The sequence below is a fragment of the Tursiops truncatus genome, chromosome 21 (assembly GCF_011762595.2).
Source record: "Tursiops truncatus isolate mTurTru1 chromosome 21, mTurTru1.mat.Y, whole genome shotgun sequence".
Classification (NCBI taxonomy): domain Eukaryota; kingdom Metazoa; phylum Chordata; class Mammalia; order Artiodactyla; family Delphinidae; genus Tursiops; species Tursiops truncatus.
The window spans coordinates 8,259,748-8,276,465 of record NC_047054.1 but is presented as its reverse complement, the minus strand read 5'-3'; the positions used below and the strand labels follow the sequence as shown (position 1 = coordinate 8,276,465).

The window sequence follows — 16,718 nt, the reverse complement described above, 5'->3', positions numbered from 1 at the left end:
TTTATTCATTTAAAGTGACTGAAAACGTAAATACACGATATGACAAACCATATCATTGCAATGCAAGGTATAATAAGAAAAGGCGAGCTCTATTCCAGAAGACACCTTTGAAATCTTCAACCTCTCCATTTTCAAAGGGAAGTATCTGAACCCTGCCAAGTTCCCAGCTACTTTGGGGCCAGGTGTTTTGTGGCTGCCTCTTCTCATTACTCTGGAATTACCAACACATGGAGTTGACAAGGCTGGGATTATTAATTAACCTTCTAGGGCAGAGGTCACAAGCTGCTGCTACCCCTGTACAGTTCCCGCACTGTATTTTTTTTTTTTTTTGAAATAAGAAAATAATGAGCGTCAGGCCGCAGAGAACCCTCACGTAAGCCCACCAGATACCCCGGCTGCTGTCAGCTCTGCCCTCCCTCAATGGCCTGTCCACAGCCATCATCTCTCCAGACCCGAGTACGAGGCTCTCCAAACCCCACTGGCCCCTAGTTCACGCCAACCACAGACCGTGTCACTCTCCCCTGCCCAGGTAGCTAAAGGGGAGGGGACCGCAGTTCTGCCCTGGCCTGGCGCACACAAATCTAACCCGATGGAGGTGGGCCTCCAGCTCCGAGGCACAAACCAACTTTCCGAAGCAGCAGCATGAAGCCCAACGGTGGCTCAGTGCTCACACCAGACCCAGGAGCCTTTCCCACCAAAAGACGCCTTCCCAGCACAATGTGGATCCGAGGGTAAACACGGCTCTTACTCTGGAACCCAGGGTGGCCTAACCAGGACAGAGGCTCGGCCGGTCCTCGGGCACCCAGGGCTCCCCACCCTGGACACTACTCTCCAGATAGAGCTGGGGTTTGGTCAGTTCAGTACACCTCAGGCAGCCGGCGAGGAAGTCGACGCAAACGTACAGTCACACATAGAGAAAAACCCAGGAACTCACTTGCATCCTGGGGCGTGCTGTTCCTCCGGACAGCTGCGGGGTGTCTCAGTGCTTCCCAGGAAACCACCGCGGGGTTCCTGGAGTCCTTCTCCTGGAGAGTAGCCTCGGGTCTTTGCACTCTCCAGAGCCCAGTCGACTTCCAGCCCCTCCACAGGGGCCCCTCCAGCAGGAAATCTTCTTTTGCACACCGTGGGGCACGTCCGCAGGCCGGGGCCTGGTCCTGGCGGAGGTACTGAGGGCCCCCCGGGAAAGCAAACAGGAGCCCGGAAGATGCGCTGTGCAGCTTGGGGCCTGTGGGGCAGCAAGTCTGGGTCCCGAAGGAGGAGGGCGGGAGAGGATGCCCGAGATGCGTTGACGAAGGCGAGCGACTCAGAGAACCGCAGAGTCCACTTGCGGAGCCGCCGCACGGATCACCCTCCCGCCAGGAAACCGAGCTCAAGGGCTCTCGGGAGACGGGCGCGGCCTGATTTAACCTCTTACCAATCAGGGAAGTTCCCTTAATCAGGACGTAATTGGAAACTGCTGTGGCTAATTGGAAGGCGCCCCAGCCAGTCAGGCCCGCGTTTCTGCTTGGCGGCCATTGGCTGTAGCTGAGGAGCTGGTGCCGCGTTGATACTGACCACGACCTCACCAGGAGGTCCCGCCACTGTCTTACACCTGCTCTGTTTCACGTATTCGCATCGTCCTTCTGGTTCCAGCAGGCCTGGGAGTTCGAGGCCCTGCTCTAACAAGTGGCAAAGGAACACGCGCCAGTCACAAGGGCGCCCCCCTTGGCTTTTGCTGGTAGTGCGGGTCCATGGGGGCGGAGGTGGCCTGGGGTTCAGGCACCGGGGCGCCTTGACACTGAAAAGGGATGATGGGGGATAACGGCCACGGAGGGTCCGTGAACAGCTGTGAGAAACAGAAGCTGCCTCCTTGAAGGAAGACACTTTGAGAAACTTTCAGGAGGCCCCCGTTTCGTTTATCTCAGTTTTCCTCTTTGGGCTGAAAGGTGACAGGTTGTATGAAGCATTCACTTGTATCCTTTCTTGCGCACTCTCTGATTCTCCCTCTCGAGGGGAACATACCCCTGCTCATTGGGGGACTGCTTCCTTGAAACAGAGAGCCAGCTATACAGATTCTGGGTTTATACTAGTGATTTCTAAAATAAAAAGTAACAGATGTTGGTGATAAAGTATACGTGAGTAGTACTGGTGAGTAGCAGTCTAACTATAGCCACGACCCTGCGTCTTCCATTTGAGGGTTTAGTGTGGGATCAATACAATCTTTGAGCTTGGGAAGTTGTATTGACAACAAGGTTCAGAGACAAAATTGTCTAATCTTCCACTGATTGTGAAACAGAGGCCAACAAGAACTGGCCTCTGGGCAGGAAGCCAAGGAAATCCAATTAGGGTCAGTGACCCAGGGGGCAGAGGTTGGGAGGGCAGGGCTCGAGATCATTCTGAGGAAGTTCACACAGGCAGGCTTTATTCCCCACTCACTTAAGGACCCTCCCCAAGCTGCCTCCCCCTCAGGGCAAGTATGAACCAAAGAAAGGCTGTGAGGGTTTTATTCACTTATATCTACCACCTGGAATCTATGAGCAACTTTCTGAACCCTGCTTGAGTTAATACTTCAGGTTCTAAGAGGTAAGGCAGGGGAGATGTAAGCCAGGACAAAACTGAGGTTCAGAAAAGGGCCAATAGCTCCGCTCCTGGAAACCTTATTTGAAAGAATTTTCTAAATTTACAGGCTTCTGGGCTGTAAACACTCTTAATCGCTTATACAATTTTTATATATAATACTGCTGCCTAGTTAAATGCACAAACTCATAAAATGTCTAAATATCAAGTTTACTCCAGGATAACAGTTTTTAAAGGTCTGAGACAAGATGGCTTCTAAGATAAATATTTGCCTTTTGATTATTTTTCAGTACATTCAGATACAAAGTCGATCGTATTTATACGCACAGGGTGGGTGACTGTTTATTATAGTAAAAGAAAGAATTGTTTTAAGTTCTAAGTAATATCCTATTCCTTTTTTTTTAAATTTTGTGAGTTGAAAGTGTATGACACACTTTTGTATATAGCGTCCATTTCTTTACAATTATTTTGTAAACAACTAATGTACATTTATTCAATCAAAACACACTGGTTTAGTGTGTTCTAAGTGCTCAGCTTCTGTTGGGGATAAAAGCATAAATCAGTACAGGTGTTGCTATCCAAACACTTAAAAGGGACGGGGAGAGAAAAAGTACATTTTAAACTTAAAAAAAATCATTCACCTACAAATCTAGTCATCCACACAAAATTAATTTAAAATCTTGGAAATTCTAAGAAACTGATTATTTTTAGCTCCTTCTTACTTTTTACTATGGAGAGCTTCCCAGTAAGTCATTTGAACAGACTATCTTTGCAGATTCACTATTATACAGAATAATAAAATTCAATTAATATCTTACCGACTTTTGGACACTTTATGTTTCTTTTCCCAGAAACCGAGGACTGAAATAATAATAATTTTATTTCCTTTTGAGAGAGAAGGTAAAAATGATTCTTGGTGAAATCTGATGATATGTAATACGGTGGAAATCACATTTGCTTGCTGACACAATCCTGCAGGAGACCCCATCATTTTCGATCACTTCAATCAGTCCATCCGCCTAGCTACCTCTGCACAGCAGAAATGTAACTGTCAGTTCCAGAGAGTTCTCGTTTACCTTTTTCAGCTTGGGTCTTCGCATAGAAAAACAATATTGAGAGAAATGTAGAGGCCAGATATACATAGAGGTACAGGTATAGATGGTTGTATACAGATGGTTTACTGCTGTAAACAGGGAATTTTCATCCTTGGCATTTTTGACATTTGGTGGAAGACAATTCTTTGTCATATGGGGCTGTCCTACGTGTTGTCCTGTGTGTTGTAGGACATTCATCAGCATCTCTGTACTGTACCTGCCACATCCTAGGAGCATCCCCACCCAACTGTGACAATAATGTCTTCAGACATTACCAAATGTCCCCTGGGGCATAACATCACCCCTCGTTGAGAAACACTAATATAAATATAGATATAGATTAATAGATGGGAGAGAGAGAGAAAAACATCAAAATGGAGATATTCATAGGCACAGAGATAGAAATAACTACCTCCACAAGAATTCCAAAGATAGAGCATATACATACTTACAGAAAGAAACCACCCAAACGCTGATCCAAATAGATACATGCACCGCCAAATGCACAGCAGCACTATTGACAACAGCCAAGATATAGACGCAACCTAAGTGTCCACTGACGGATGAATGGATAAAAAAGATATGGTACAACCAGTCAGAATGGCCATCATCAAAAAATCTACAAACCATAAATGCTGGAGAGGGTGTGGAGAAAAGGGAACCCTCCTGCACTCTTGGTAGGAATGTAAATTGACACAGCCACTATGGAGAACAGTATGGAGGTTCCGTAAAAAACTAAAAATAGAACAACCATACGACCCAGCAATCCCACCACTGGGCATATACCCTGAGAAAACCATCATTCAAAAAGATTCGTGTACCACAATGTTCATTGCAGCACTATTTACAATAGCCAGACATGGAAGCAACCTAAATGTCATAGACAGATGAATGGATAAAGAAGATGTGGCACATACATACAATGGACCATTACTCAGCCATAAAAAGAAATGAAATTGAGTTATTTGTAGTGAGGTGGATGGACCTAGAGACTGTCATACAGAGTGAAGTAAGTCAGAAAGAGAAAAACAAATACCATATGCTAACACATAAATATGGAATCTAAAAAAAAAAAGGTTCTGATGAACCTAGGGGAAGGACAGAAATAAAGACACAGATGTAGAGAATGGACTCGAGGACACAGGGAGGGGGAAGGGTAAGCTGGGACGAAGTGAGAGAGTGGCATGGACATACACACACTGCCAAATGTAAAATAGATAGCTAGTGGGAAGCAGCCACATAGCACAGGGAGATCAGCTCGGTGCTTTGTGACCACCTAGAGGGGTGGGATAGGGAGGGTGGGAGGGAGACGCAAGAGGGAGGAGATATGGGGATATATGTATATGTATAGCTGATTCACTTTGTTATACAGCAGAAACTAACACACCATTGTAAAACAATTAAACTCCAATAAAGATGTTATAAATAAATAAATAAATGAATAAATAAATAAGATATGGTAAATATATACAATGGAAAACAACTCAGCCATAAAAAAAGAATGAACTTTTGCCATCTTCAACAACATGGATAGACCTGGAGGGTATTATGCTTAATGAAATAAGTCAGACAGAGAAAGACACATATTGTATACTTTCACTTATATGTGGAATCTAAAATGTAAAAGAAACACGTGAATATAAGAATGAATATAACAAAATAGAAACAGACTCACAGACAGAGGGGAAGCTAGTGGTTACCAGGGGGGAGGGGGAAGACGGAGGGGCGGGATAGGGGTAGGGGATTAAAAGGTACAAACTACTATGTATAAAGTAAATAAGCCACAAGGAATATAGGCAATAGTTTATAGTAACTACAAACGGAGTATAACTTTTAAAAATTGTGAATCACTATGTTATACACCTGAAACTCATATAATATTGTACATCAACTATATCTCAGTTCTTAAATAAAAGGGTAACAACAACAATAACAAAACCTCCCCTACCCCTAGCCTGCTGTGAACACTAAGAGAGCCATACGTTTTCTGGATTAAGGCAGCATTTTATCTTGATTAAAATTACAACGGCTGGTAGGCAGCCCTCTGGGAGCCCTCAGGGTGGACAGATGCCTTTATTCTCCTTCCCACAGCATCCTTGAAATCGCTACATCATGCTGCAATTATATATAAGAAAGGCATACGCCGGGTTCCACCATCATCCAGAATTTGATGTTTTATTATGAGATTACATATTGTTTATTCAAGAAAATAAAATATTGAGTGAAATTGGACAATCCAATACTACTGTAATTTATAATTGTAAAATATAGTGAGAGATCTCTTCATATCAGCAAATAAAGATCCCATTCATTATTTTTAATGGTACATTGTAATACATATATCCTCTAACTTATTTAACTAGTCTCTATAGAAGGATAGACATTCTTGAGTTTGTTTTTAATACCATCAAAATGCACCCATAAGCATTTCATTCCATGTGTTGTGTCATATTTGAAGGTAATTTTGTAGAATAAATTCTTAGCTGGACTGGCTGAAGGAAAGAGCTTGTACATAATTTTTAAATTTGAGAGAAATTTCAAAATTCTATCCAAAAATAACTGCTGCAATTCGTAATTCTACCAACAGGATATAAAGGCATTTGTCTAATACCCTCAAAAACTCTGAGTTCTCAAAAATTTTTAAGTTTTGCCATTCAGACTGGTGAGATATATTGCATGACTGTTTTAATTTTCTTGAAATACACTTATTACCATGGACTGTTATATTTGAACTCCTTGTTCATACTTTTACCTGGTTTTCTATTAAATGATTTATCTTATTGCTTATAGTTCTGAGAGTGTATGTTATAAATTAAGAAAATAACTCCCTGTGTCTCACACTACTGTAAACCCTTTTTCTCGATTTGTCATTTGGCTTTTGGCTTTTAAATTTGAGGAAGTCAAATTCTTCAGTCATTTTCTCCATGACTTCTAAATTATGTGTACTGAAGAAGTTCTTTCTGGTATTTTTATTATTGCATATTATTATTTAAATTGATGATCCAACATATTTATTTTAAGTAGTAAAGATAAGATTTTATATTATAAAGTTGTGTCTCCTTTCACGTTCCCATGACCAATACCTCAAAATAGCTTTGTCTGCTGAAAATGCAGTCCTGTCGCAAAGCATTTATTAATCTTCTTTTTCTTTCATCCTCTTTTTGAAACTCTGAATGCCTTTCCATATGTCTACATTTATGCAAGAGAAATGTCCTAGGAGTTGGGGGCTTTGGGAATATTTTCCTCACACATATATTTATGATTGTTCAAAAGACTCCTTTGCCCATATTAATATGGTTTGCTACTTTCAAAATGACCAAGATACTGAAATGAACCATCCATTTTTGGCTCATGCAAAACCACCACCACAGCATGAATGGTAGTGGTCAGAATTCAGATACATGTGAAAACATGCTTACAGTTTTGCAAACATAGTTCTACCTACCTCCCTTAAGTGCTTTATATTTTATCTCCAGGATTTCTAATTACTAGCAACTTAATCATTTTTGTTAATAAATATGAGCCTTATAAAAATATATACACAGTTTTCAACCATATTAAAATCAGCTCGGGGATGATACGTAAGTACATATTTATACAAATACAAATATAAACATATGTTTAGGCCTCATCCTTGAATCTCTGATTTAACCGGCCTTCTCTTCCACACTAGCCAACTGCAGACAACCAACTTAAAAAGAATAAATAAATTAGTGGACTCTGCCTTACCCAATTACTATCAACCTTGCCTATGAGTTGCTAATTCAAAGCATATGCTGAGAAAGGAAATTTGGAAGCTGTATCAAATAAAATGATTTTTTAATTTCATCATCTTAAAACATGTACATAGAATAATCATCACGGCTGACAGATGCACAAACTCATGGGAACATGATAGGTTTATAGGAGACGACCTAACACTGCCACTGTCCCCCTCAGCACCTCTGCACCGTGCCCACTAGGACAGGAGGCCCGGTTTGATCAGATCCCTAAGCATTGGTTGGGCTACTGGGCTTTGCCAGCCTGAGGCTTCAGCCCTGTGGGCTTCAGCTCCTCACGAAGGCTATAAGGCCCACCTCTCTGGGGCCCTCCCTCACTACGTGTTGGTCTGATCATGCCAGCCATTCCTTCTACTCCCTGACCCTGTGGCTGGCCGAATGTGATAAGATGGCAAGACATGTCTTTGGTATGAGTATGATGTTCCAGTCCCTACAGAAGCTTTTATACACACTTCATCCTATGTTTCTCAGAGTCTTAAATGGGGCATGAGTCACCAGCCAAGCTAAAAATAAAATGATGCTTTGATTTTTATCTGACTACGTGTCTGTGAACGGTTCCCTCAGAACCTCATAATGGCAATGGGGGACAGTACGGCAGAATTTAGACACTGCCAGGCCTCTAGTCTAATTTAATCCAAATGCAACTGAAACCCCTTCCTAGCCCTTAAAAGCTCTGAAGTTCTAAACATCACCGGATATAGTTAATATTATACAAATTTCTTTGTTAACACATTTTTTCAAAAAATGGAAAAAACTGATATTTTTGCATCACTTATTCATGATTTACTGATTGTAATGGCTCTGTAACATTCATCTCTTACCTCTTCATTACCATCACTGCAGAAATTTAGGGGTAATCTTGTAAAAGTCAGAGGAAGATAAAGCCAAGATAACTGCCAAAGCTATTTTCTTAGGACTTGTATTTTACGATAATCATGGGATATACATACTGATTTTCCACATTTGCATGGTACAATTTTCCTTCATAGGTTCACTTTTATTTACTTTTTGAGGTTATAATGGGATTTATTTTCCAAGTTTCGTATTATAATGTTATCATAATTGGAAACTGATGTCAACTTCAATTATTATTATTTTTTTTTTCGGTATGCGGGCATCTCACTGTTGTGGCCTTTCCCGTTGCGGAGCACAGGCTCCGGACGCGCAGGCTCAGCGGCCATGGCTCACGGGCCCAGCCGCTCCGCGGCATGTGGGATCCTCCCGAACCGGGGCACGAACCCGTGTCCCCTGCATCGGCAGGTGGACTCTCAACGACTGCGCCACCAGGGAAGCCCCAACTTCAATTATTTTTGATTTGGGGACAAATCGAAAAAACACGACTTCATATTTAGAGAACATCTACAGGATATAAAAGTCTCTCATGCTCACCTAGAGGAGAGAGTTATATTAAGTCATGCTGGCTTGTACACAGAGAGCACAGAGAGGAGTGGTCCTGAATCAGGAATAGCTTAAATCAAAATCATTCCATGAAGATTTATTGACTATATTAAAGTCATCTATGTCATCACCAGAGAAGACAGTCGTGGCACATTTCTTGGCCTTGGAGGATGTATGTTCTATTTGTCATACTAGAACACAAAGATATACAACCTTCCACAAAAGGCAACTTGAGAGACAGTGTGATTTCAAAGGAGTGCTTGATTCAAGATCTATGTTAGTTACAAGTGCTAAAGGAGTTCAGAAAAAAAAAAAAAGACTTCTTTGGTGGGGTTGTTTTTTAACTTGGGATGCACAGGGCCAATTTCCTGAAATAAATATAATGTGAAATGGGTTTTGAAAGCTGGATATAATGTAGGCAGGCAGAGGGAAGGATGAAGAATATTACAGTATATTATATTCTCTTATAAGGTCAGCTCAAGGAATAACTCATAGACCCATTCAGCTAAATATGAAAACTCCCCTAGCACTATAGCCTGAATGTCTGTGGCCTCCCAAATTCATATGTTGAAATCCTCACCCCCAACATGGCGGTATTTGAAGGTGGGAACTTTGGGACGTGATTATGGAGAATGTAGCCCTCATGAATGGGATTAGCACCCTTTTAAAAGAGACCCTGGAGACCTCCCTTGCTCCTTGCACAGTATGAAGACACTGAAAGCCTAGATTGACACAGACAGCCCCTAGGAACCAAGAAACAGGCCCTCCTGAGACACCAAATTTGCTGGTACCTTGATCTTGAACTTTCAGCCTCCAGAGCTACAGGAAATAAATCCCCACTGATTTTAAGCCCCACAGTCTGTGGTATCCTATTATAGCAACCAGAGTGGACTGAAACACACAGGGAAAATATGGAAGAGGCTGAAGGCCAGAAGTGTACTTTGCACTTGGTAGGGTTCCTTGAATATCAGGGTCACGTTGACTAGAGTGCTTATCTTACTGGCAACATAGAATGAGGACGGGACTGTGGCAAATGTTTCAGAATTAGAGGGGGGTGAGCCTGGGGCCAGCATATTATCATCTCCATGTACCGGTCAACCTGTGTGCATGGGTCAACCTCGCATAGAATGGGACTTCGTGGAGTGTTTTCTGTGAGGATCAAAGCAGGCTGTGGTTTATAAAGAGATGTTGCAAAATAAAACATGTAGGGTTAGACTTCTGTGGAGGTCTGAGAATCAGGAGGAGGTACAGAGTCAATATGGCCAGAGATTCAAAAAATGGCAGGAATATGACAGCTCATAAAAACCAGTGAGGGCAGGACTTCCCTGGTGGCACAGTGGTTTAAGAATCCGCCTGCCAATGCAGGGGACATGGGTTCGAGCCCTGGTCTGGGAGGAATCCCACATGCCGCAGAGCAACTAAGCCCGTGCGCCACAACGACTGAGCCTGTGCTCTGGAGGCCGCGAGCCCCAACTACGGAGCCCGCGAGCCACAACTACTGAAGCCCACGCGCCAAGAGCCCGTGCTCCACAACAAGAGAAGCCACCGCAATGAGAAGCCCGCGCACTGCAACAAAGAGTAGCCCCTGCTCGCCGCAACTAGAGAAAGCCCATGTGCAGCAACGAAGACCCAGCGCTGCCAAAAATAAACAAATACATAAATAGATTTATTAAAAAAAAACAAAACAGGAACTAGGGTTTTCATTCTAGATAGCTCAGGAGCAGATTTCTATTCCTAATTTTGAGTTTAATATTTTCTCTTGGGCTCACAAGAAGTCTTAATTTAATGCTCAGTATTTACATACTAAAAGTTAATTTATCGATGGAGACATAAATCATATATGCGTTTGTGTTATATATACATTTTTGTTTCCTTTAAAGATTTCTTGTTACATAGCGTAAATCATATATTCTTACTAAATTTCAAGTTACAATGTAAACGTCTGTAATTCTAACCTCCAAATTCTGTTTTGTTAGTTGGGGATTACATCTAAATCATATGCTACTTATTAAAAGTTCTCTACTGTAGTTACACAAAAGAAATTTCTTTATATAAAATGATCAAGTTGTTAATATGTTTGTTTTTTTGTTAGTGCACATTTTGAGCTGATAAAAACAGCATTTGTACAGAAGTAAAACAACTACAGACCATGAAAGCTCTAAGCGATAACTTTCCTGACAACTCAGTGAATCGGCAGCTCACACATCAATCCTCTCACAAAAGTCCCTTCGTTTGAATTCCAGAGCTGCTTTAAGTGCTGTGAGTTAATCGTATTTGAGAAATAAACAACTGTTCCAAGATATAATGGGAAACAAACAGCATTAGAGTCTCCACCTCAACCCTGTTAATTAGATTTCAATACTATTTATAACGATTTTGCCCATCACCTAATGTTGAAATGTTGCAACCTGCTCACACATTTGCCCTAATAATGAGGAAATTTCCTATTTCACAACATTATTTATTTTCCTATTTCACATCATTCTTTATTCAAATTTTATAATTGTAGAGACCTATACTGCTTGGCAGTCATTACTGGAATTCTGCTTCTGATATGTTTTGCCAATTTGTTAGGACACCTGGCACGCAGGCGCAGCAACGAAGACCCAATGCAGCCCCCAAAAAAAAAAAAAAAAAAAAATTAAAAAATTTAAAAAATAAATAAATAAAATAAATGAATTTTAAAAAAATGAAGCTGTTAAAAATATATTAAAAAATCTAAGTGAGTAAACATACATATAACTCAACAATGTTGATGAAGCTTTCTGAGTCACAGCTATTAATTTATATACTATTCACAAGTACCTCAGGGTAAAATACAATGAGTCTAACTGTTCTAACCTTAATATTTCTACTGCTGATCCTGTTATAATACTGAAGATGACAGGTATGCGGTTTTCTAAACTTTATAGTTATTAACCTATAAAGTGATCATAATATCAACTTAAGAACATAAGAGAATACTAAATTGTCCAAAGACAGGTAGTTGAGTAAATTAACATTTAAGACAGGTTTCCTTTAGAATAGGATAGAATTATAGCAATTATAATAGAGTTATAGGGAATGGAAGTATTGACAGAAATTTTTTAAAATTTTATAAGCAGTATGAGTTTAATTACTTTGGAAACACTCCTCTTCCCCCGCCCCGCCCAAATAATGCCTGAACCTAGAAAGGTACATAAATATGACCAAAAATACTTCAAAATAATAGATTTGAAGATCATTTGTAGTTTTCCCCTCAGAACATGAGCGCTTTACAGCTGGACAGTGAATTACAAACCATATCCAACAGATGATCAATCTGGTTGCGTTTGTGACGGCTCCTGGGAAAGTTTTCTTGTGGGCGCTCAGCGCTCTTCCTCACAGAGCAATATTTTTTACTTTCATATGCAATAGGCATTTGTCTTTCATTGAAAGAGAATGAGTTACTTTTTAACACAGAGGCATATGACTTAATATTTGAGTAAACTAGATTCTCTATTTTTTGTCACAATGCTTTCTATTATTACAAAACAGCACTATTCCCTAGTAGAATCTTTTGTGTGGATGAAAAGTTAGTAATAGTTAGAAGAGCATGAAAGAGGTTAAGGCATTTTGCATCAAATTAGCAAGGACTGCAAATATGGATACTTTGTCCAAACATCCAAATGTTGGCCCACACATGTCAGACAGGAAGAAAGAAAGTTTACCTAACAAATCCATAAAGGAGGTAGCTGTATGCAATATGTCTCAGAAAGGGCAACTGGAAAAGCGTTTCTAAAAACAGACAGTAACATTGGAGATGACTCAGAAAAAACTACAAGGTATTTTATATTTGAAAATGCATAAAGAAATGAAAATAAAATATTTGAAATATATTCAAATTCTATACTTAACATATTGACTATATAGTTAATATATATTAATATTATATATTTATTAATATATAATACTAATATATATAGTATTAATCTATTAACTAGATGTAAAAATACAATTATGCATTTTTATAGCCAGAGATTTTTCTCAATTCACAAAATTGTAAATAAAGTATATCATTTTTGTATATTACTGCTAAGATTAGCATGAATACCATTTTATTCATCTAAGCAGCACAATTCCTTCCGCCTACTGTCAGTTTTTCTACAAGACCCTATATTCAACAAACTTAATCTCTAATGTAGAAGTTTAAAACCAGAGGATAAAGTCTTATTTGCCGTATATGTATATATTTAAATATGTTCATCAGTTTGGCTAAGAAATTCCAATTTCTTTGAAAGGGATATTCCTCATTCTTGGCCAAAATTTAACAAAAAAAAAGATGACTATATTTGTACAGGTACAATTTTTTTTTCTTGGTGATAATGAAAAATATAACTTAAAATCATCCCAGAAAATATTTTTCTTTCTTCATGGTAAAAAATCATAGATTCAAAGAGAAAGCTAATGAGGAGTGGAATATTCTATGATGGTGCGAACCAAAAATTCTCCAAAGAGTACAATGTTCTTTCATGTTTTTACTCCACCCACCTCCTATGTTCTTTGTATTGAATACATTCTCTGACAATATCAAGGTTCCTTTTGTTGTTCTTTAAATTGTGCTCACTTTGTGCTTTTTCTCTCAAATCCACAGTTGCTTAAAAACAATGGTGTATCATAACTTAAATTACCTTGGCAACACTGTTTTACAGATCTTGAACAATCTGATATGTATTAACGAAGTCAGTGATTGCTTTCAATAAGAAGTTACGTTCTTAGGGATTGAAAGAAGTATGCACAAAGCTCCAGTCTTTAATTTTTCTTTATAGTAACTAAAACGTTCTTTTCTGAATATTAAATTCAAATGTTAATCCCAATTAAGTTTCACAATCTGAGTACGTCAAACCTCATCTATTATAGGAAGAGCCAACACTTTACCTCACTTTCAAATTCCCTTGTTGGAGCTGTCCATCATACACCGATAAAATATCAAAATCTTCTTCAAGAGCAAAGGTGTGGAATGACAATTGTATCCGATTGCGTTCTCCCGTGATGATAATCCAGGTGCAGTTAGCATAGTTTGGGTAACCATGGGGAAACCCTGGACTCTCAATGGTGCCATTGGGACCCTGGACTAAGCCTCCACAGTTCTGACCTGAAAAAGAAAACACACCAAAAAGCATATAAGTTTGGCCTATCTTTAGTATACTCTTTTAAAAATTTTCCAACCATTTGGTAATTGTTTTTTGGCCACACCATGTGGCTTGCAGGATCTTATTTCCCTGACCAGGGATTGAAGCCAAGCCACTAGAATTGAAAGCCCAGAATCCTAACCACTAGGCCACCAGAGAACTCCTTGGCCAATTTTTATAATGACTTATTGTGTGAGCCTTCATGCACAAATACTGAATGATAAATTGTAGTGGTGTTCTCCAGTGTTAAAAGATAGAGAATAACTCCTCCCTAAAAAAAAAAAAAAAGAGAAGGAAAAGAAGGAAATATACATTTGGGTACTCATATTACAAATTTGGGGAAATTTTTTTTACATCTTCAGCCATATCAGACTGCCACATTTGTGAAACAAAGTTGGTGCCAACTGTCTGCACATTATCATGAGGAAACACTGCCCACAAGATCCTTGCTGGGGAAATTAAATTGACAGATAAAAAAACCATTAAATCACTCTCTAAATACATACACAGATGAATATATCTAAATGAGTGCGATCTGAGGTATGTACTATGAAGACTTAGGTAAAAACCATGCTCAAACTTCAAACTATTTGCACCCACATTGGTTAAAGTCCCACAAAGCCAAAGAATAAAATGAGACCACGGGGAATCTTACCCAGTTGAAAACAAAAGGTGTTAGGAGAAATTAAATTATGCGGAAATGAAGGAGCAAGCCGACCAGCAAAATAAGGGCCCTCCCCGCTATGGATGTCTTCCTGTTTATCTGGTGGGATTTACTGGATGACAGAGAAGGGAGCTGTTTGTTGAAATGATGGGCTCCACTAAAGAAAAGGCTCAGAATCAGGAACGGGTGAGTTTAGGTTTCCTTACTCAGGTTTGTAGGGTAACCCACACTTCGCTCACCCGTCTTATTCTTGCTTCTCTTAGAGAGGAGGAATTATGATAGCTCTAATGTTCGAGAGCTACATATTTGATGTTGTGATTAAAGTAAGAGATATTTATTTGGTTTTGTCCCCTCTGGCACAGAGCTCCTTAATCTCTTGGAATTTCCTAAATGAAGGGGGTGGTGGTGTTTTGTTATGTTAATGGTGCACATTTTGGACCCCACCTAGGGATGGGGCTGGTTGCCAGGAGAACATCACCACGTGATTAGAGGGTTGCAACTTTCAGTCCCAACCTCCTGACTTTTAGAGGGAAGGGGGGAGGGGCTGGAGGTTGAATCAATCCCAATGGACAGTGATTTGATCAGTCATGCTTGTGTAATGAAGCTTCATCAAAGACCTCAAAAAACGGGGCTCAGAGAGCTTCCAGGTTGGTGAACACCTGGAAATACTGGGAGACCGGTGAGCTCAGAGAAGGCAGAGAAGGCTCAGCACCCCTTCCCCATGCCTTGCCCTGGGCAATTCTTCATCTGGCTGTCGACTCCTATCCTTTAATAAACCAGTAATCTAATGAATAAACAGATTTCCTGAATTCTGTGAGCTGCTGTAGCAAATTAATCGAACGCGAGGAGGGAGGCCTGGGAACCTCTGATTTATAGCCAGTGGGTTGGAAGTACAGGTAAGAACCTGGGCTTTCGATTGGCCTCTGAAGTGAAGGGCAGTCTTGGGGACTGAGCCCCTTACCTGTGGAATCTGATGAGAGGAATCGTAGGACACCCACTTGGCGTCCTGAGTATTGCTTGTTGGTTGGTGTGCGGAACCCTACCCTACCGGTGGAATTGGGTGCAGGACCCAAGCAACAAGAGAAGGGGAAAAGATGGGAAGGGCAGGTGAGTACCACAAAGCCCCCTCAGTTGCTGAGCAGGCTGGGAAGTGTTCCCCAGAGCTGGTTCCAGGTTCCCTCAGCCCCTCAAGATGCTGTGGCATGGACTCTACCATCGGGCTCTCCTGGCAATTCTCAGATTTCATGAGCGGTTCCAAAGAACTGGACCTTTTTTTGTCAATTGCAGCCCTGGGATGCTTGCAAGGACCTTCTGCTAAAAGGACAGCATCGGGGAGGTTAGGAACAGCCACACACCTGGACCACCGGACTGTATTGCTACCACTGGACAAACCCTAAAATCCCCCGCTTCCCAACCTCACCAATCCAACTCCTTTGGAGTATAATTGCTTTACAATGGTGTGTTAGTTTCTGCTGTATAACAAAGTGAATCAGCTATATGTATACATACATCCCCATATCTCCTCCCTCTTGTGTCTCCCTCCCACCCTCCCTATCCCACCCCTCCAGGCGGTCACAAAGCACCGATCTGATCTCCCTGTGCTATGCGGCTGCTTCCCACTAGCTATCTACCTTACGTTTGGCAGTGTATATATGTCCATGCCACTCTCTCGCTTTGTCACAGCTTACCCTTCCCCCTCCCCATATCCTCAAGTCCATTCTCTAGTAGGTCTGTGTCTTTATTCCCATCTTACCCCTAGGTTCTTCATGACATTTTTTTTTCTTAGATTCCATATATATGTGTTAGCATACGGTATTTGTCTTTCTCTTTCTGATTTCCTTCACTCTGTAGGACAGACTCCAGGTCCATCTATCCACTTCTCTTGCTCCCTGGTTTCCTCCTCACCTGTTCCTCCCACCTCCCCTTCCCACATAACCACTCCTCTATATAAGCCTTCAGGGATATCCTAAGTGGTCCCTGTAGTTGTTTATATGTTTTCTGTGCATGACCCCAAAGTGTGTCTTCCACGACTATGGCTCAGCCAGACTGGATGAAAAAGAGCAGAGGCTAAGAGCAG

General features: G+C 40.8%; 1 protein-coding gene across 2 annotated transcripts in view; it reads right to left on the bottom strand.

Moving 5' to 3' along the window:
- Nucleotides 1-14,023, bottom strand: part of CSMD1 (CUB and Sushi multiple domains 1) — a 1,403,311-nt gene extending 1,389,288 nt beyond the window's left edge. For both annotated transcript variants that reach the window (XM_033848938.2, XM_073798556.1), the window contains exon 1: nt 13,724-14,023. In XM_033848938.2, the coding sequence (XP_033704829.2) occupies nt 13,724-13,968 (245 nt within the window). In that variant the 5' untranslated portion in view covers nt 13,969-14,023. The remainder of the gene's footprint in view (nt 1-13,723) is intronic.
- Nucleotides 14,024-16,718: the final 2,695 nt, after the last annotated feature.